Source organism: Neophocaena asiaeorientalis, unplaced genomic scaffold (genome assembly GCF_003031525.2).
Source record: "Neophocaena asiaeorientalis asiaeorientalis breed wild unplaced genomic scaffold, Neophocaena_asiaeorientalis_V1.1 scaffold15, whole genome shotgun sequence".
Lineage (NCBI taxonomy): Eukaryota > Metazoa > Chordata > Mammalia > Artiodactyla > Phocoenidae > Neophocaena > Neophocaena asiaeorientalis.
Genome location: NW_020185328.1, coordinates 11,306,091 through 11,327,678, shown reverse-complemented (window position 1 = coordinate 11,327,678; position 21,588 = coordinate 11,306,091). Strand labels below are relative to the sequence as shown.

Below are 21,588 nucleotides of genomic sequence, written 5' to 3'. Positions count from 1 at the left end.
TTCATTCACACTCATTTGGGTAAGAGCCACCATTCTGACTGTATTTCAAATAAGTGGGAATTTATTTTAAGGCTTATAGAGATTAAGAAGTTTACTCAGGGTCACCCACCTACTGAATGGTAGAGGCAAGCTCATGCTTTCCAAGTTTACATTCTGTGCTGTTTCCCTGTCATATATTCTTTCATCTTGCCTTGCCCAAGAGACCAAAGGGAGTAGATCTTTGTTAGGTCCATGAAAAACTTGTTTCCATCTCCCAGATTCCACAAATGGTTTCAAGGTGGGTCGTCAGAGACGCAGCAACTACATTCCTTCTAAAAATTATTCATAAACTTTCAATTCTTTGTTTTACTTAGTGAAGATGTCAAAACAAATTATTTTTCACTGAAAATGATGGAGATCTCATCTACTATAGATGTCTCTTTCCCCATTTTGTATTGCTTTATCTAAATACTTGCCAAGCATATCTAACAACTAATCAAAAGATCCTACCTGAAATCCTGACTATACCAGACTATAGATCAGTATATGGAATACAGATAGTCTGGATGTATTCCAGACAGCTCTATTCAAAAAGCCGTTTTCAAAAGTAATTTTTTTTCTACAGAGTAACACTTATTTGGAACAGAGCACCACGTGCCTGATAGACATTTTGAATGATAATAATAGATTCCCAATGATAGACATTTTGAATCCTTCTTCTACTACCCCGATATACGAAGGAGGTGACTGTCCTTAGCCACCTGTGCCTGAGCGTATTTGGGTGAAAGATGATGCTTACATCATATCTGGATAAGGTCTGGAAAGAGGTGGCATATTGCTGGTTATCTTCCATATTTAGGCACATTTGAAAGTTAGAATGGTCACTACACACATGATTCTCACACGGTACCCCAGGAGCCATGGCAGAAGCTGGAGGTGGAGCTTGCCAAACATATCTGAGCTTATCTTAATAAGATGAAAACAAAAAACTCAAGTAAATTCTAAACTGAGCAGAGCACTGGGCAACAGGAGTAACAAATACTGGGCCTCAACAAACAGGGATAAAGTGGACACTGTCCCTTGCAGGCACTGGATGTTCCGGCCCCTGTCTGCTGATCCGCCTCATCTCTCATGACCCTCCCGTGGGCTTTTGTGTTTTAATAACATTGGCTGCTTTATAGTTTCTCAGAAGTTCTATGTAGCTGCCCATGTCAGCACCTCCACACTAAAACACTCCTCGTGGCTTTCCTCTGTCTGTCCTTCATCCAGTTAACTCCTTTCAGATATCAATTCAAACAACACTTTCTGAGGAAAGTCATCCCTGACTCACTGGTCTATAATGAATCTTTTTGTTATATGTCTACAAAGAAGCCCTTTTTTTTTTTTTCTTTTTGAAGAATTTCCTCCATTTATAATTACACGGGAGTTAGTTTGAATGACTGATCAATAACTGATTCGTATCCGTCTCCCTCAGGAGACTGTAAGCTCTATAAGAGTAAAACCTTATGGATTTTCTCTCACTATATTATCCTTGAAGTTTGCCGAGTAGTAATCACTCAAGTAATATTGTTGGATGAATAAATAAATGATGCACCAAGTACAGTAGTTAGTCAAAAATGTTAATTCTTTTCTCCAAAGGAAATTTAAAGAAAGAAATCATCATCGTGGAAATGGGGTTATTTTGGGAAGACTTCTCAGAAGAGATAACATGTGAAACAGTCATTATAGCATATCACTTTTTTAATTGAAATATAGTTGATTTTCAATGTCGTGTTTCAGGTGTACAGAACAGTGATTGTTATACATATATTATATATATGTATATTTGTATATACTCAGATTCTTTTCCTTTATAGGTTGTTACAAAACATTGAATATAGTTCCCTGTGCTATATAGTAGGTCCTTGTTGATTATCTATTTTATATATAGTAGTGTGTATATGTTAATCCCAACCTCCTAATTTATCCTCCCCCATAAATTTGTTTTCTGTGTGTGTGTCTCTTGCTGTTTTGTATATAAGTTCATCTGTATCTTTTATTTTTTTTAGATTTCACATATAATCGATATTGTATATTTGTCTTTCTCTGTCTGGCTTACTTCACTTAGTATGATAATCTCTAGGTCCAACTATGTTGCTGCAAATGGCATTATTTCATTCATTTTTTACTTTATTTCTTTTCACCTTAGGAATAATTGCTATATCTATCTATCTACCTAGATCTATCTTCATTGGCATTTTAGGTTTAACTGAATAAAATGAGGTCCTAGCCAAATAATGTCAGAGTTTTTAAAAAGTAGTATGATTAGTAAAAAGCACATATTATGGAGTCCTTTCTATATAGGCCCTGGATTTCTAATATGTACATGAGGACAGCAATGCCAACTCTATATACAGAGTTACTGTTAAAAAAACAAAAGAAACAAAATTAAAAAGATAAAAACATCCTTTAAAAGTTAAAAAAGAAAAACTTTTAATAATTTGGGGGACAGTCTTATGTCCCTCTTATTTTTATCTTTTATATTGGTGATAACTAGATACATCTTTGAATTTAATTGTTAAAGTTCTATCAGATGCTAAATAACAGCTTAATGATTTATATGTTTGTATAAACTTTTTAACTGTTACTAACCTCTATCCTCATTTTATACAGTAAGCATATACAAGGAACATTTTTCCTTGCTTATATCTTAAATTTCATTATTCAGTTTTCATTGTCACATTAAACCGAACAATTGTTGTAAATACTCTTCACATATAGTTTTTCTCCTTCACCTTTGTTTTCTAGTATCTTTCTATGGCTTATAACCATCTGCAGTTGAAACCAGCCACAAAAATAAGCTCATGAAATTCACTTACACCCACGGAGGCCACTTTACCCTTCGTGTTTATAAATTTCTAGTTCTCTCCACCTTTTAATTCTGTCTGGAGACTAGTAAATTATTCTTTCAAAAATTGAAAATATCCAGCTATTAAAATATTCCCAAAGGAAACATATTAAAAATATGAAGTGTGAATATTTTTTTAATTCATAAGATGATTATATATTGCTATGGAATTTTAGCCGTAATAAAATAGAGCAATTATTTAACTATTACCTCAGGGGGGATGTGGGAAGATATTTTCCTAATGAGGCAGTTTTCTGCCCACTTGTTGATTAAGACTTTTGTGTGCCCAAGTCTGATTAACGAATATACCTCAAAAAGTCCATAGGTCTGTGGTTTCTGTTAGATGCAAAATGTTGCATATATCCCAAGGTATCCATTCATAAAATGAAGGAGATGTAACTTAATTCTTTCCCTTTTCTCAAAATTATTCCTAGAGGGTCATTATACTTTGATAACTATTTCTCTCAGTTTCCATTGGTATATCTATCTACAGATTATAGATTTCTAGTGAGATATCGTTTTGTCAAAATCTGCAAGATGCAAGATGTAACAAAATATAAATTTTTAAATGTTTAGTCAGATTAATGGTTGAATGTTCCTTTACATAAGACATTAAGGATACCTGGGATTGGGGCATACCACTCTTCATCCTCTTATTCATTCAACAAATGTTTATTGAGCATCTTTTATATGTCAGACTTTGTGCTATACCTTGGGAATACATCAGTGAATAAAATATTAAAAAGTCCTTACCCTTATGGATCTTGGATTCTAGACCAGGAGTCTACAATAGCCACAGCCTGTTTTAATAAATAAAGTTTTTTAGGGATACAGTCACATTCATTTGTTTCAGTATTGTCTAAGGCTGTTATTTTTTTTTTAACATCTTTATTGGAGTATAATTGCCTTACAATGGTGTGTTAGTTTCTGCTTTATAACAAAGTGAATTAGTTATACATATACATATATCCCCATATCTCTTCCCTCTTGCATCTCCCTCCCTCCCACTCTCCCTATCCCACCCCGCTAGGTGGTAACTGAGCACCGAGCTGATCTCCCTGTGCTACGCGGCTGCTTCCCACTAGCTATCTATTTTACATTTGGTAGTGTATATATATCCATGGCACTCTCTCACTTTGTCCCAGCTTACCCTTCCCCCTCCCCATATCCTCAAGTCCATTCTCTAGTAGGTCTGCGTCTTTATTCCCGTCTTGCCCCAACGTTCTTCATGACTATTTTTTTGTCTGTTTTTTAGATTCCATATATATGTGTTAGCATACGGTATTTGTTTTCCTCTTTCTGACTTACTTCACTCTGTATGACAGACTCTAGGTGCATCCACCTCACTACAAATAACTCAGTTTCGTTTCTTTTTATGGCCAAGTAATATTCCATTGTATATATGTGCCGTATCTTCTTTATCCATTCATCAGTCGATGGACACTTAGGTTGCTTCCATGTCCTGGCTATTGTAAATAGAGCTGCAATGAACATTGTGATACATGACTCTTTTTGAATTATGGTTTTCTCAGGGTATATGCCCAGTAGTGGGATTGCTGGGTCGTATGGTAGTTCTATTTTTAATTTTGAAGGACCCTCCATACTGTTCTCCATAGTGGCTGTATCAATTTACATTCCCATCAACAGTGCAAGAGGGTTCCCTTTTCTCCACACCCTCTCCAGCATTTATTGTTTGTAGATTTTTTGATGATGGCCATTCTGACCGGTGTGAGATGATATCTCATTGTAGTTTTTTTGTGGTTTTTTTTGTTTATTTGTTTGTTTTTCTGCGGTACGCGGGCCTCTCACTGTTGTGGCCTCTGCCGTTGTGGAGCACAGGCTCCGCACGCTCAGGCTCAGCGGCCATGGCTCAGGGGCCTAGCTGCTCAGCGGCATGTGGGATATTCCCAAACCGGGGCACGAACCCGTGTCCCCTCCATCGGCAGGCAGACTCTCAACCACTGCGCCACCAGGGAAGCCCTCATTGTAGTTTTGGTTTGCATTTCTCTAATGATTAATGATGTTGAGCATTCTTTCATGTGTTTGTTGGCAATCTGTATACCTTCTTTGGAGAAATGTCTGTTTAGGTCTTCTGCCCATTTTTGGATAGGGTTGTTTGTTTTTTTGATATTGAGCTGAATGAGCTGCTTGTAAATTTTGGAGGTTAATACTTTGTCAGTTGCTTCATTTGCAAATATTTTCTCCCATTCTGAGGGTTGTCTTTTCGTCTTGTTTATGGTTTCCTTTGCTGTGCAAAAGCTTTTAAGTTTTATTAGGTCCCATTTGTTTATTTTTGTTTTTATTTCCGTTCTCTAGGAGATGGGTCAAAAAGGATCTTGCTGTGATTTATGTCATAGGGTGTTCGGCCTATGTTTTCCTCTAGGAGTTTGATAGTGCCTGGCCTTATATTTAGGTCTTTAATCTATTTTGAGTTTATTTTTGTGTATGGTGTTAGGGAGTCTTCTAATTTCATTCTTTTACATGTAGCTGTCCAGTTTTCCCAGCACCATTTATTGAAGAGGCTGTCTTTTCTTCACTGTATATTCTTGTAAGGCTGTTTTAATGGTAGGAAGAATTGAGTAGTTATGATAGAGACCATATGGCCCTCAAAATCTAAACTATTTACTATCTGGCCCTTTACAGAAAAAGTATGCTAATCCCTGTTCTACACTAGAGTGATGTAAGAAAAGATAACTATCCTCTCCCATAAAATATCCTAGAATATCATATTGGATTTATTAAGAATATATTTCTTATATTAATGTATCTGGTAATTTTATATATTGATTGCCCTTTAAAATACAGTTAGTTACTCCTCCTTTTCTATAAAATTCTTAAAGATAGCTAGCTTTTTGACCCTGAAATTTCAATTCTACCCTAGAGATGTTTTAACAAAAGTGAGAAATTGTTTACATGAACAATAAAGAATTGACTTATTGTTGAATTATATCTAAGTATTTATTTTCCTGACATTATTTTAGAGGAAAATCCTGAAAGTGGAAAAAAAGATCTTAAATTTTCTGTTGAAGACATATTGCCTAAAGTAAAGACTGAAAGATAAAAGTTCTGTTTTTTTTTAAGGTGCTATTTATAGGTCCAGTAAGACTATGACACAAAATAATGCTTATCCAATTGTTAATAAATATTCACTATATTTATTGTTAGACACTTCAAATATTTGACACAATTTGGAATAACATCTTTCCATATGAATTAATAACTATTAGTGATAATAATTGATGTTTGTTGGGAATGTATATATTGAACACTATTCTAAGTACTTTACATTAATTATGTAATTTAATACATGCAAAAACCCTGTGAAATAAGTACTAATATTATCCATATTTTACAGACAAGGAACATGCAATACAAGGAATTAAGTAAATAAATGTCAGAGCTGGAATTTGAATCCATTTGTGGATTTTAACTTGGCTGACTTACATGGACTTGCAACTTTTCTGGCAAATAACTCAGTCTAAGAGTAGGAAAAGTCAGTTGTGTCATTTTCTCCTTCGTGTGTACTTTAGCAGTATTCATTTTAATCCAGAGTTTCACTTGGAGACATTAGATCTTGCTTTTTTCATTTTATTAGAGTTACTTTATTAAACTACATAATGTGACCTGGAAATCCACCTAGCAGGTACACATACCATACGCTGCAGGAGGCTGAAAGATAACAAAGGGTGCAGCAGGGGAGGGGGGACCCTGCTACCTTTGGTAACAAGCACTTATCCCTCCCAATGGCTTATATCTGATGTGTGACATGTGATGTAGAAAAAGTGAGGGCACCGGTGTCCTTTGTATTTTAAGTAGTAAACCTTAATTTTTCCTTGGAAAAATATCAATAGGAATTCCAATGTGTTTTTCCTGTGCAACAATAGATTATTTTGCATTCCACTTAGACCACTGACATGAACCCAATAACCATATTTGAACTCTAAAGGATATAAAGCTTTGTTATTGACCAGCACAGGAAAAACTATCACTTTCTTAGATCCTTGACCACAGAGAACAGAAGGCAGGTGTCTCTATAAAGGGATCATTGGCATAAAACACTACATCTTGTTCAGTGTTACTGGTTTCTTGACTAAGTTCAATGAACACTAACGCCTAATGGCTAACCAAGTCACTATTCAATAATGTTTTCCTCTTCTACTTTTAACCATTTCTAAAATAAAGTTACTATTAGTAGTCAAAATAAATAAATGTCTAAACAAATTCTTAAACTTTTAGATGTCAATTTAACTTCTCTTTACCTATCCTTCATCTGTAGTTTGGTAGTTTTGCAGAGTTCTTAGGAGCATAAACTGTAGAATCTGTCTACTAGGTATGAATCTTGGCTCTGCTACATCCTAACTGTTTCACTTTGGGCCAATTATTTAACTTCGCTATGCCTCTGTTGCCATAAATGTGAAATAAATATAATGATACAGATCTTACTCGACTTACAATGGGGTTATGGCTCAGTAAACTCATCCTAAATCGAAATGCATCTAATACAGCCAACCCATCAAACATCATAGCTTAGCCTAGCCTACCTTAAACATGCTTAGAACAATTACATTAGCCTACTATTGGGCAAATATTTTAACACAAAGCCTACTTTATAATAAAGTGTTGAATATCTCATGTAATTTATTGAATACTGTACTGAAAGTGAAAAACAGAGTGGTTGTATGGGTACAGATATTTGTCAGTGTACTGGTTGTTTACCCTGGTGACAGCGGTGCTGACTGGGAGCTGAGGCTCGCTGCTGCTGCCCAGCATCAAGAGAATATCATACCATATATCACAAGACCAGGAAAAACCAAAATTCAAAATTTGAAGTACAGTTTGTACTGAATTCATATCATTTTCACACCACCGTAAAGTCGAAAAATCCTAAATCAAGCCATCGTAAATCAGGGACCATCTGTAACGATAATATTAAGAAGACTAAGAAAACCTACCCCATAAAGTTCATGTGAGGGTTAAATAAACGAATAAATAAGGAAAACTTGGAATAGTGTCTGGCACATAGAAAACAATAAATATTAGTTATTATTATTTTTGTTACTGATTTGAGCCTCAATTTTATAGTAGTTATTGAGTACATGAAAAATGCTATTTTATACCAGAACAACTATTCATCCAGTTGTATATCCAAGCAGTCAAGGCCTGGTAGGAGGGTATTGCTGTGTTTTAAAGTGTAAACCTCAAGAGATTGATTAGTGAAGTATCAGGAATACTGTTAATACCCCAGAGTAATCTATGAGGGATACTCTCCTCTCATGATATTTAGAACCTACTTAAATATGTTGTTTTCAGATTTTTTCAGATGTTTCAATATGTTTCAGATTACTTTTTTTTTCGTATAATTTGTAGACTACATTCCCATTTCTCTGTAGTCTATGCCCTCCTGAGCCAGGTGCTAATAATTTCAGGAGAGAAGCATCTCTTAGCTCTGTAGATATTCCCAAGCTGCTCAGTTCTGAGCCTCAGGAATGTTAAACAAGATGAGGCTCGTGATGTTAGGAGAGAAATGCTTCCTAGCAGTGTCATGGAGGTATATGTAGGGGAAAAGTTATTCCACTCCACAGTTCTGACAAAAGGTCAACAAACGGTAGCGTCATAATTTCTGTGGGTTTTCCCTAAATTTATATTAAAGCAATTTCACATCTAAACTTTGGAAACTTAGTTTCTAAATATTAATTTATTAGCAAAAAGCTTTTAACAGGTGCCAACCCAATCCATTGCTTCCTGGCACAGCTTCACCATGCAGATCTTGGGCTTTCCAGGGGGAGTTCTGCCGAGCCTGGGTATATTCTTTACTGGGCTCAAACCTTTTATATTTGCTTTCAGCCACTATATACCTTCAGGGTATTTTATCAGTCTTAGCACATACACACATGTTCAGGTTCCACAATGGTTGCAACTTCTGAAAATTGACCCCCTCTTCTTTTGAGATCTCTTTTCAAACAGTTATAGATCAGCCTTCATCGAGGATAATGTCCTTGGGGTTTTCTACTAAGAAGTCAGTGCCCTCAGAGTATAAAAAAGATCAGATGTGAAAATAACTTGATAGCTAAGAAGTCAGAGTTGTCAAACAAACGTCAGAATGCCCACATACTTTGACTTTCAGGTAAACAAAAAATTATTTTTTAAGTATAAGCATGTCCCCAATATTGTATGGAACATACTTATACTAAAAAATTAATTTGTTGTTTACCTGAAATTCAACTTTCACTGGCATCCTATATTTTTATTTACTAATCTGGCAGCAGTATGAGAAAGGCCTATAAAGGCAGGTATTATAATGAAGAAAATGTGACAGGTACCTGAAAGTACAACCTGCATTTGTGACTTGCTGGAAAGGAAGTCTTTTACAAGTTATAACTTGTCTTGATCTTTTTATTTTAGGGAACACAGAAGCAGAATCCACAAATAATAAATGCTTTCATATAATTGATTACCCATCAAATATCTGGAACATCAATAATATTTATGAGTTATTGATAAATTAATATTTATTTTAAGCTGGATTTAAATTTTTTATTTTAAAAATAAGGAACACTGTAATTATAGGGTGTTTCATATCTATACCTCTATAATTAGCAATAGAAACACCCTGTATTAGTGTTCTAATGCTGTCATAACAAATTATTGCAAACTTAGTGGCTTAAAACACCCCAAATCTGTGAGTTCACAGTGCGGTAGGTCAGAGGTCTGGGCACAGTGCGGCTCAGCTGATTCCTGTGCTCAGAGTCTTACTGGGCTAAAATCAAGGCGTCAGCTCTTCTGGAGGCTTTGGGGGAGAATTTGTTTCTGTGTTTATTCAGATTGTTGGCCAAATTCAGTTTCATGCGATTGATTTCTTTGCTGACTGTTAGACAGAGGTCAGCCTCAATCTGTAAAGCCTCCCATATTTCCTGACACATGGCCCGCTTGGTCTTCCATCTCTCAGACCTTCACTTATGCCTCATCTCTCCTGCCTTCTGTGGCATCTCTGCTGAATCTTTTCTGCCTTCCTCTTTCGTTTTTAAGGGCTCACATATTTACATTGAGCTGTTATTTTATCCAGGATAACTTTCTTATCCTAAAGTCTTTCTATCCTAAGGATAGAATTATAACCTTAATTCTATCTGTAAAATCCCTTTTGCTATATTCACAGGGTCCCAGACATTAGGGAGTAGACATTTTTTTTTGGAAGGGGCATATTATTCCACTTACCACATACCCCAATACTATATGAATGTACTGTAACTAAGGCATGTAAAGAAGTGATTCCAGCTGGGAAATAATTAAAAAAAAAAAAAATCAGACAGAAGACAAAACTCTAACTACTTAATTCCAATCTAGCTAGTAGACAATTTTTTTATTTAATAGATTATATATTTTCACTTTAAAGCTTAAATTAAAAGCTACTCAGCCATCTCTGCAGTGGCCTAGGGATTGAGAATGGGTCTTTTTTTATGGCCTTTTGGTAAGCCAGTAGAAACCCCCCTTTTGTCCTTGGCAGAAGCAGTTTTGTTCTAGGCCAGTTAATTTAAAGGTAATAAAACTATTTGAAAGGATATAGCAGTTGTGATCATGACACATTCTTAAATGAACCAGATCCTGTTTGATATATATGAAAAATTAAAGCATGGGACTAAAAGTGCTATAAGAGAAATTTTCTCATTCTTTCTGGTGAGATCTGACATCAGCATATAGATGGCTTCATCAATTATTGAGAAAAAGACTAAGAAAAAAAATGACTGATTGGGATGCTTTATTCTGAAGTCTGAATTTGAAGCCCTTGGTTTGAATGTACCTGTAGGTCTAAATCTTTCAGAATTAGCTCTTGCTCTCTCACCAGCCCATCTATTTAAATTTCTAGTTTAAAAGACTAAGGCACTTAAAAATTTTTAATGCACTCTGTCAAACGTGTGTGCCAAACTTTGAAGTAACTGCATGTATCAATGAAGTGAAGAAACAAATCTCTGTATAGATAAACATCCCTTAAGATGAAGCAAGGGAACTGATTTTAAGCTTCCAGGACTTCGAATGATTTTTTTTCCACGGCTATTTTCATTCTCTTCTGTAATCTAAAGTACAGCAATGAATTTCAGAGTTCTTATGTTTGCCATGTAATGTCCTTGTCCTGTTTATTCCTAGAAAAGTATTATGGGCTCCTGGTTGACAAACTACAACTGTATTTTAAAAATTGAGACAAAAGTCATAATGAGTGACTCTGTTGATTCACGTCATTAATTAGCCCCTGTGCTTTTTTGTGACACTAATGTTAGAGATAAGTAAAAAGGGAACCACAGCTTATAAAATCAGCATACATAGGTAAGCACTAATGAGCAAAAGTGTGAATCATTTTAAAGGCAACATTTTGCTAATTAAGGTTAATATTAATGATTTATATTATATTTTAAAGACTTACTGAAGTATTCAAGTATTTTATTGTTGCTGTAGCCATTGCTTGTAAACACAGTGTTAATAGTATCTTCCCAACTATTTAACCTAAAATACAGATATTTCTGTATCAGTCCTCAAAGTCATTACTTCTGGAATAATTGCAAACTATTTCTTATTATTAGAAATACTTTTTAATTCTACATAATCTTGTTCTGAGCTTTTGTTTTTATCTCATCTCAGACTGTTCATGATTACTTCATAAAACATTTCCTCCCAAAAGATACTTTTCTGTACCATGTAAAATGCATAGTTTCAACTTAATTTCCACCTGTAAGTAAAGTCATGTGCCTTTAGGTGATGCTAATTCTTTGTTTAAGTTGTTTTTGTTTTTTTTACTCTGTTAGAAAAAGAATTTTAAGTAGCTTATATATTTATGGATAAAGAGAGAATGCAGGCAGTGTAAAAAGAGTAAATTTAGGTTTTTCCAGTTATCCCAAATTTGCTTAATATTATAATATGACCTTGGATTTGACTCTGAGTTTGGTTAAGGAAAAAATTATTCTGACACTTGTTAAAATGGTAAGGAAGACTTTATTCCAGACTATTGTGAGACGTGTCAAAACTATCAAAATAGGGGAGATTGAGCTCAACTCTGAATACAATAAGGGCAACTGGGAATTTACAGCCAAGGAACAGGTTATGTGTGACGGAGTGGGTGGGGATGGCAGATGAAAAACTACTAAGAGGAGACATCACGTTTTTTTTTTTTTTTTTTTTTTTTTTTTTTTGTGCGGTACGCGGGCCCCTCACTGCTATGGCCCCTCCCGCCGCAGAGCAACAGGCTCCGGACGCGCCGGCCCAGCGGCCACGGCCCACAGGCGCAGCCGCTCCGCGGCACGCGGGATCCTCCCGGACTGGGGCACGAGCCCGCATCCCCTGCACCGGCAGGCGGACTCTCAAGCCCAAATGTAGGGAGAATTCTTGCCAAACTTATTTTAAGAGCTTTCTTACTGAATGGCAGGCCAGGGTGATCAGATATCAAGAATGGGAGATGAGGAATTTGAAAGTGATCACATATCAAGAGTGGGAAAAATCCTAAGCTGATTTAGCAGGATTCTTGGTAGAACTGGGCACTGCAAGGATGTCACTGAAGCTCAGGGTCGAGGCCTAGATGAGAAGAGGGCTCAGAGGAACTTGACTGAGATTTAATTAAGGAACGTCTTTGTCAGTTTCCTACTGACTAAGGCAAGGGAAGAACATGTTGACATACAGAATTTTCATTGTCCAAAAAAGTAAAGAGTACTATCATGCTCTGCATTTCCGTAGAATTGAATTTGGGTCTGATTTTATCATTTGGATTTCAGTTTTTCACAAAGGTACACTGGGAGGCAGTAGGTAGATAAAGAGCATTTAAACAGAGGTGGTGAGGGAATGAGCTAATGGGATATCTAAAGGTCCAGCAAGGACAATGGCCTGAAGTCATGCTTTGTGTGCTGGAGGAAGAACAGAGAATCCAATGTGAGTGGAGTGAGGTGATCAAAGCACAGAGAAGTAGGACTTGAGGGAAGAAGTATATCATTTCAGACCTTAGAATTTATTGTGAGATCCTCAGGTTTAACTCTGAGATGGGAAGCCATTAGAGGGTTCCGACTAGAGAAGTGGTCTGCCTTACATTTTAAAAGGCTCAATCTTTCTGCTGTAATGAGAAAGGATTGTAGGAAGGCAAGGATGCAAGCAGAGAGACCAATTAGGAGGCTTTTGCAATAACCCAGAAGAGGCATGATGGTGGCCTCTTCCAGGATAAGAGCTGTGAAGATGGTAAATGGTGGTCATATTCCGAATATGTTTTGAAGGTAGAGATGAAAGGTTTGCTGATGAATAAACTTGATCTGCTAGAAAATGAGATAACTTTTTTTTCGTGAGGTGGGATATGTTACAACAAAAGTAGGTTCTTTAGGAGGAGAATAGCAGTTTAACTTTTGACATTTTAACTCACGATGCCCATTAGATTTCCAAGCAGAAAAGTTAGATGGAGCCTAAGGATATTATTTGGAGCCACTGAGTCTGAGTCAGTGAGTATATATAGACAGGTCCAGCAACTGAGATCCAGACAAATCACTTATTTTCTTTGTGTTTCACTCCTTTGGCTCTACTGGTCACTCAAGACTGGCTTAGAAATCATACATTAGGGTATCATCACCTGTGTCTTTCTACTCTACTCTGCAAACAACTAAATAATGTTGTACTTGCCTGTTGACTGGCCATCTCCTCCACTGTACTGTAAGTTCCTTGAAGAAAAGGACTATAGTGCATAAGTGATTCTTGAGTGAAAGGATAAATTTTAAAACCTTCGCATTTAAGATAAAATCTAAGAACTCTTCATCTTTTGTCTACCTTGTCTCCAGCTACCCTTCCCTATGTTTACTACACTTCAGCCACCACTGCTGGTAATTTCTTAAAGGCATACCATATTCTTAAGCCTCATGGCTTTTTTCTATGCCATTTTGCTTCATAGAATGCTTTTCTCCCTCATTTTTGATCTGCTAATGCATTATCAGTCGTCACGTCTGGTTTAAAATGCTAAATCTTAAGAGACATACTTCCCAAACCTTCATTCTAGTCCACCTTCATTTTGTGTCTCCTAACAGTCTAAATTTGTGACTTAGTAGCATTTTTCACAGTTTGTAGAATTGTAAGTATTTGTATGATTTTTTTTTTACTATCTATTTTCTTAATAAGTTTATGAGAACAAAGGGCAGTGTCTGTTTTGTTCATTAATATGTACCCAGACCTCACCAATATACCAGACACTTAGTTGACCCTTTATAAAATGTTTTGAATATATGCAAATAAAAAGCTCCAAGTATTTTTATTATTGTCATTGATAATACAATCAATGTATTTGTGATTGTTTTCATTGCATAAAGCCATAATACCTTTTGATAAAAATGCTTTAATCTGTTTTATCTTATAATTGCAAAAATATGTTTATGGACTAAGAATTGTCTCTTGTTTGTCTAGCAGCACCTGGTTTTTATAAGTATGTAAACATTTTCCCTTCTATGTAGAAAACATGTACTTTCCACAGCTAGATCACCCATAAAGAATGTTCCATTTTTACTCTTCACTATTTTAGCATATGACGTAAAAGCATATCCAAAATATATATGCATTTCTAAGAAACCATAACAATATAAGCAACTATTTTTCAAATTTGTTTTATCAAAAACAGAAGTTTAAAAAACTTTATTTAATAAATATTATAAATTTAAATCACTAACTTAGGAAATTTATGCATTAGTGAACAATTATTTTAACACTTAAAGTTATTTTATCTTATAACTCTTCTGTTGAGTTAACAAGTTCAATATAAACACCTCATAAAACTTCTTTGAAAATTTTCAAACCAATAATATTTTGGGTATATTATTTATACTAACCAAATTTTAGTACTTTTTATTATTTTAAAAAACATATATATGTTTATAAAATTAAATACAAGTGTTGTTCCCAAATTTATTTAAAGAACTTATAGATATAGAAGCCTAGAAAATGCTATGCATCTCTCTTTCATAAGTAGCAGAGACTATTTATAAAATTAAATATTATTAAATTGTCATTTCAGTTAGTTATTTGAGCATACAATAGGGCGAAACTTGTCAACTAAATCAATTTAAATATATTTTATCTCCCCTCTGCAATTGCTGAAGTCTTTCTTTGTATGGAAACCTTACTGTAATTAGAATTAATTAATCGTATAATTGAAGTAATAAACATTTGGAAGCAGGAAGAAGGGACTAGATCCATATTCCTCTAAGAGTTTCTCTCAAGGACCTCTCCATGGAGATATGACAACATGAAATTATCTGATCCATTATTTTATATTGCTTTTTATAATAGTAACTAGTAAATTACATTTTTAGAAGCTATATAAAGTCCTTAGAATATGGAAGAAAAAACAGAATTTTTCTAGAAAACAGAATTAATCCTAGTAAAAGAATTAGCTGAAAATTAAAATATTGCACTTTGCTACTGTTGTTACAAAATGGCTTTTGAAAACTTTGTTTGGATTAATAAAATATATTCAATAAAGGATTAACCTACAAATTATTTCTATAATTTTAATATTTTTAATTATTAGTATGCTTATGTTAAAATAGATATACATTTAAAATATATCCCTCAATGAATCCTCTGACACTGCACATATGACTTACAAGTCTCCAAAAGTATAAGAAAAGGAAAGAAAAGAAGAGTAAGTTTTTCATAATGCAGTCATTTTAGAAGGGGTAAAAATTCTGTGCATTCTATATAACCGATATTGTGGAATATATAAGAATATAAATGCTTATCAAAATGCATATGCCTTTAAACATATATTTCACTGGTTAATACTTTGAAAGTTTATGAGATTAAATTTAGGGAAAGGAAATCTCAACATAATATTAGGAGAGATAGCAAGATGAACCATACAAAAGAAAGTACATTCAAACATTTTCTAACAGTAGAAATTAAGGATGTTTTGTTGTTTTCAAATTTCCTTTCAATTTCTCTTTTCCAGTTTAAATTTTCAAAGGATTGACAGAAGTATCACTAAAACTTCTTTTCAAAGAAACAGCACACAATTCCATGAACAAAAATTTGATTTCTCAAGTGTTCATAAAGTTTTTTAAACCAAAATTTATCTTAATATGTATATTAACCATATTGTTGGCAGAAGATGATAATTCATCAATCTGTAGAAGTGATTATAACATCTGAAGAAGTTCTTGAACAGGTGCTTAATACAATCTGGCAAATTGTACTAACTGTGATTTGTACTGACAATTTTCAGTGATATTGTAAAGATCAACCACATATTTGTTTGCATATGTCTACTAGAGGGTTTGTACTTCTTAATATACATAAAAGTGCCATGATTTGCTGGTTTCTATTTATTTGATATCTTTGCTATTTGTTTATTTCCTTTATATGTATCTAGTTTACTATGAAAATTATCTCTGTTGAAATTAATTTATATTCTCAGGTTAATCTCTTGGCATTTGGAGTTATCATATACAAAGTTTTTCGTCACACTGCGGGGTTGAAACCAGAAGTTAGTTGCTGTGAGAACATAAGGTAAGTATTTCTTCAACTGTATTTTCTTTAGTGATTAAAAGCTTTAGTAACTTAAAGTAGAAATAATTTTTGGAAGGACAATTTTTAAATGATTTTTTCACACTTTCCCCCATCATATTTAAAATACTAAATAGCATTGCTAAATAGTATTTAATATGTTTAATAAGCCTATAATCACCACAGATTAAATGGTAAGTAAAGCAATCTTTTTGAACATATTCCCCTTTGAAAGAAAAGATGATGACTGCATTTTAAGACAAAAGTTGGCCTTAGTGATCTGCTTTTGCAAAGCACTTCTCAGCGCTTAGTAACTGTGTTTCTTCCTTGTGATTTCTAGTTTGCAGTCCGCTATGATTTTTCCTCAGCTCCCTCCCTTTAAAACTGATTTATTGAGACCTTGAAAATGGTTAGTTCAGGAAAAACTGAAGTGTACTGTAGGGAACATTAGAAACAACTGACGTTTGGGTCTCTTGGGAACACTCCTGTAGTTTCAATATCTTGCACAAGATTTATAGTTAGGATTTAGCAAATGTTTGATTGATTACTTTCTTTTACTCCTCACCATTCATAGTTACATGTAGTTTGCTGGCTTTAATAAAGTTGAGAATGACTCATTTTCTGTGGTACACTGCAAAAACATCTTCTGCAGTAAAGAATGATTGCACTAAGAATGAATGAGAAAATAAGTATTAGTTGCCTCATTTTCAAGGCAGGGTCCTCAGTGAGCAGGATTGAATATTATTTTACCAAAACTCACAGGCAATAAGTTGAAAATGTGTAAAAGTGAGTATGTGCCTGTATTTTTTAAGAAATAAGCATTCTAACATGAATTTACTTTGAGGTAACTGTATTGCAAAAGCAAAAAAAAAAAAAAAAAAAAAAAAAAAAAAAAAAAAAAAAAAAAAAAAAAAAAAAAAAAAAAAAAAAACAAAAACTTGTTTTATATTTTACATGTTCTCTACTAATCCTGAAAGGAAAGCAGAAGTATCCTTTGATGTCCTGCCCATGTGCTGACCTAAATCCACATGGTATACTCTTCAAGGTTTCTTAGGGAGAATACTTCCTAACAGCTATCTGTCTTACCTTTGGGAGTTCCTGCAACATTAGATTTGAGATCAAAGCATACACACAGGGCTCCCCTGGTGGTGCAGTGGTTGAGAGTCCGCCTGCCGATGCAGGGGACACGGGTTCGTGCCCCGGTCCGGGAAGATCCCACATGCCGCGGAGCGGCTGGGCCCGTGAGCCATGGCCGCTGAGCCTGCGCGTCCGGAACCTGTGCTCCACAACGGGAGAGGCCACAACAGTGAGAGGCCCGTGTACTGCAAAAAAAAAAAAAAAAAAAAAAAAAAATACACACAGATGAAAATATTTTAGGATTAAGGAAATTCCTTGAAAAATACCAGATTTTAAAAATGCTGCCTTGAATTTGGAAGCACATCCACGCCACAGTATGCTAGTATACCCTAGCCTGTCCCATGCAGCTATAGCATAATTTGTCAGTTTCAAAATTATTGGTCTTTACCGAAGATTTCTTGGTTATTCAAAAACTGACTTCCCACATAATTTGAGGAATTTGAGGATACGTTAAGTATGCATAGCTTTCTTAGCTGGAACATTGCAAATTTGTTCTAGGTCTTGTGCCAGAGGAGCCCTTGCTCTCCTGTTCCTCCTTGGCACCACCTGGATCTTTGGAGTGCTCCATGTTGTGCATGCATCGGTGGTGACAGCTTACATCTTCACCGTCAGCAATGCCTTCCAGGGGATGTTCATCTTCTTATTCCTGTGTGTTTTATCTAGAAAGGTAAGCAATTTGTTATTTTTGTCAACCTTATAGCATATTTATGTAGCATCAGTTACCAAATTGATACAAATTCTCATTCTCATAGATTTATGACTTGTGCCTTTATTGCCTAAGTGCAGTACACTTTAGTGTCAAAATAATCAGAATGCTTAGCTGTTCATAGGGAAATGTGCTTTTAAAAAACTTGCTAGTAGGAGTATAAATACAGCTTACATTCACTTGAGCGTATTCTGACAGATAATCAGAAAGCAACAATAATTTAGGAAACTAAATATAACAATTTGTTGTGATTTGAAAATAATTTGATGTGATTGTTGCAGTTATATTTCATGTTCCTTACTTTCTTCTTTTTCTTTCTTTTTAGATCCAAGAAGAATATTATAGATTGTTCAAAAATGTCCCTTGTTGTTTCGGATGTTTGAGGTAAACAGAGAGAACTATGGATCATTATTGCTACACAGAAATAAAGAAGCCAAGCTGTGGATGACCAATGTATAAAAATGACTCAAACAAATTGTCCAATTGTTAATACTAATCAAATATTTTAAGTCCATTTTTCTGTGTAAGAAATGTAGATAATACGAGATAAAATTATGTACCATATAGCTATAGTAAGCTTTCCTACATGACTTAGTTAGCTATGTCAAAAATAGTATTGCAGATATTTGGAAAGTAACTGGTTTCTCAGAGTGATATCACTGCACCCAAGGAAAGATTTTCTTTCTAACACAAAAAATATATGAATGTCCTGAAGGAAACCACTGGCTTGATATTTTCTTGATTCATGTTGCCTTTGAAACTAGTCCCCTATCACCTTGGTAATGAGCTCCGTTACAGAAAGTGGAACATAAGAGAATGAAGAGGTAGAATATAAAACAGTAAAAAGGGAACGATGGTTGTAACAATGAGACATATTTTGAACAAGCTCGTTGTTTTGTAAACTAGATGGGAAATTAGAGATAAGACAAACAATTGAATAAACACATCTTACCATTCTGTGAATTGTTCTGAACTTAAATTTCTACCAAAACAACTTAGACCTGTATTTGTTATATCCATTTTCTATTCTAATAGTCTATAAAAACACAAAACTTCACAAAAAAAAAAAAACCTAAACATTTCTGTTCTGTTTTTAGGTTAACATCAGAATGAGGTATATGCTCTTTCTATACTTATTTCACAGATTGTGATTTCAAATGCTTATTCAGTAGTACATAAATGTGTCAAAATATAATATTGTTCATGCCTTTAAATGTAAAAATTGTGTATATAAACCTGAAGTACTCTGTTCCATAACCTTTCAGTGTAGTGAAAAATATTGTATCTCATTAGCATATTTGAGTTTATTTTTTTTTAATTTTAGAAATATTGTAGTTCACATCACAATATTCTCTTTTAACTTAACTATTTTTAAAAGGGCATTGTAAATATGAAAGTATTCATAAAGTGAATTGCTATTTTTTTCTGTTCAGAAAAGTACACATTTAAAAATGTTATTTATAACAAAGAAATCACTGGGAACTGTATAAACTTTCACACTGGATCTATTTTCTGACAGTTTTCTTCTATTAAGGCATATCTGCTAAAATGTAAGGCTTCTGTCTATCTTCAAGTTTTCTCATTAAAATGTAGACGCAGTGATTTTACTTCAAAAAATATGTAATTGTTCTACACATACCTTAAAAGTGTGCCAATACACTAAATGTTGTGATTTTAACTTAATTTCTCCAGCTGTTAAAGTGAAGTCTGTCACATCTTACACTAACAAATAAGATGATATCTGAATGAATCTTTTTACTGCTTGGCTGAGGCATTTCTCTAGAAAGATGAGCTGCCTGCCAATGTCTTAAACATTTTTAGAGTATTTGTGATAACTTTTTATTTGATCTTTTGATCTCTTATATGACCTATTATTATCATTATCATTATAGGACAGTGCTATTGGAATAAGATACTAAAAAAGTAATCTGTTCAATCAATGTATACAAATTATGTGTGGTGGGCAGAATAATGGTCTTCCCAAAATGCCCACACCCTAACCTTGAGAACACATGAATATGTTAGGTTACGTGGAGAGGAGAATTAACCAGCTAACAGCTAGTCCTCTAACTTTAACGTGAGGAAATTATCCTGGATTTTTCAGGTTGGTCCCATGTAATCACAAGTTTCCTTATAAACAAAAGATGGAGGCAGAAGAGGGAGCCTGTTAAAGCAGTGCCATACGAGGCATACTCAACCACACATTGCTAGCTTTGAAGATGGAAACAGTCCACAAGCCAAAGAACATGGGCAGCTCCTGTAATCTGAGAAAGGCAAGGAAATGGATTCTCCCCTAGAGCTCCTAGAAGGAAGTCAGCCCTGCTGTACTTTTGTTTTAACCCAGGGAGACCCAGTTTGGACTTCTAACATCTAAAACTGTAAAACAATAAATGTATATTGCTTTAACCACCAAGTTTGTTGATAATTTGTCACAAGATTATTGATTTTTTTTTGATAATTTGTTACAGCAACTATAGGAACTAATACTATGGAAATATATACGTAATAACATCTTTAGATATAAGCAAGTATTCATAACAGTAGGGAAAACCTTAAAATCCTGAATCTTGTTTTCACTAACCCTCCCATAGACATCATTGGGTGAAACTTCTATTCTTTAGTATGAGATTTCAGACATTTTCATAACTGCTCACTTACCTTTTTATTAGGTAAGGATCTCTCTTTAGAAAAAAAAAAAACAGGTGTATGCACAGGTATAAATATATATTTATTGCATAAATGCCTCATAGCACTTGCCCCCTGTTTTTATAATCAACAAGAGAAAGGGCTCAAAAAAAGTTTTCACTGGGTTCGGTTTAAAAAATACAAAAATAGGGCTTCCCTGGTGGCGCAGTGGCTGAGAGTCCGCCTGCCGATGCAGGGGACACGGCTTCGTGCCCCGGTCCGGGAAGATCCCACGTGCCGCGGAGCGGCTGGGCCCGTGAGCCATGGCTGCTGAGCCTGCGTGTCCGGAGCCTGTGCTCCGCAACGGGAGAGGCCACAACAGTGAGAGGCCCGCGTACCGCAAAAAAAAAAAAAAAAAAACAAAAAACCCACAAAAATGAACATTACAATGACAGGAATGTGTTAAGATGCTGAACTGAAAGGTACATACAAAAGTACATACAGCTGCTGGAAACACACTTCCAATGTGCGGCTCCCGAGCCCTCAGATGGAGGAGTGCAATGAAGCCATGTCCCCTGAGGCCCAGCAGCTCTGCCTCAGCAGGACCCAGTGTGACCCGCTGCCTGGGGGCTCACCCCATCCCCAAGTGACACTGCCCCACGGTGTGGACATCACCCACGCCTTCAAATGCCCACACACCACACACTTAATTAACATGAAAAAATTTAAACCCACTCAAAGTCTGTGAGAT

At 35.0% G+C, this 21,588-nt stretch overlaps 1 protein-coding gene across 3 annotated transcripts in view; it reads left to right on the top strand.

Moving 5' to 3' along the window:
- Positions 1-20,625, top strand: part of ADGRL4 (adhesion G protein-coupled receptor L4) — a 118,462-nt gene extending 97,837 nt beyond the window's left edge. For all 3 annotated transcript variants that reach the window (XM_024734673.1, XM_024734672.1, XM_024734674.1), the window contains 3 exons: positions 16,281-16,372; positions 18,005-18,173; positions 18,538-20,625. In XM_024734673.1, coding sequence (XP_024590441.1) covers positions 16,281-16,372; positions 18,005-18,173; positions 18,538-18,600 — 324 coding nt within the window. In that variant the 3' untranslated portion in view covers positions 18,601-20,625. The remainder of the gene's footprint in view (positions 1-16,280; positions 16,373-18,004; positions 18,174-18,537) is intronic.
- Positions 20,626-21,588: the final 963 nt, after the last annotated feature.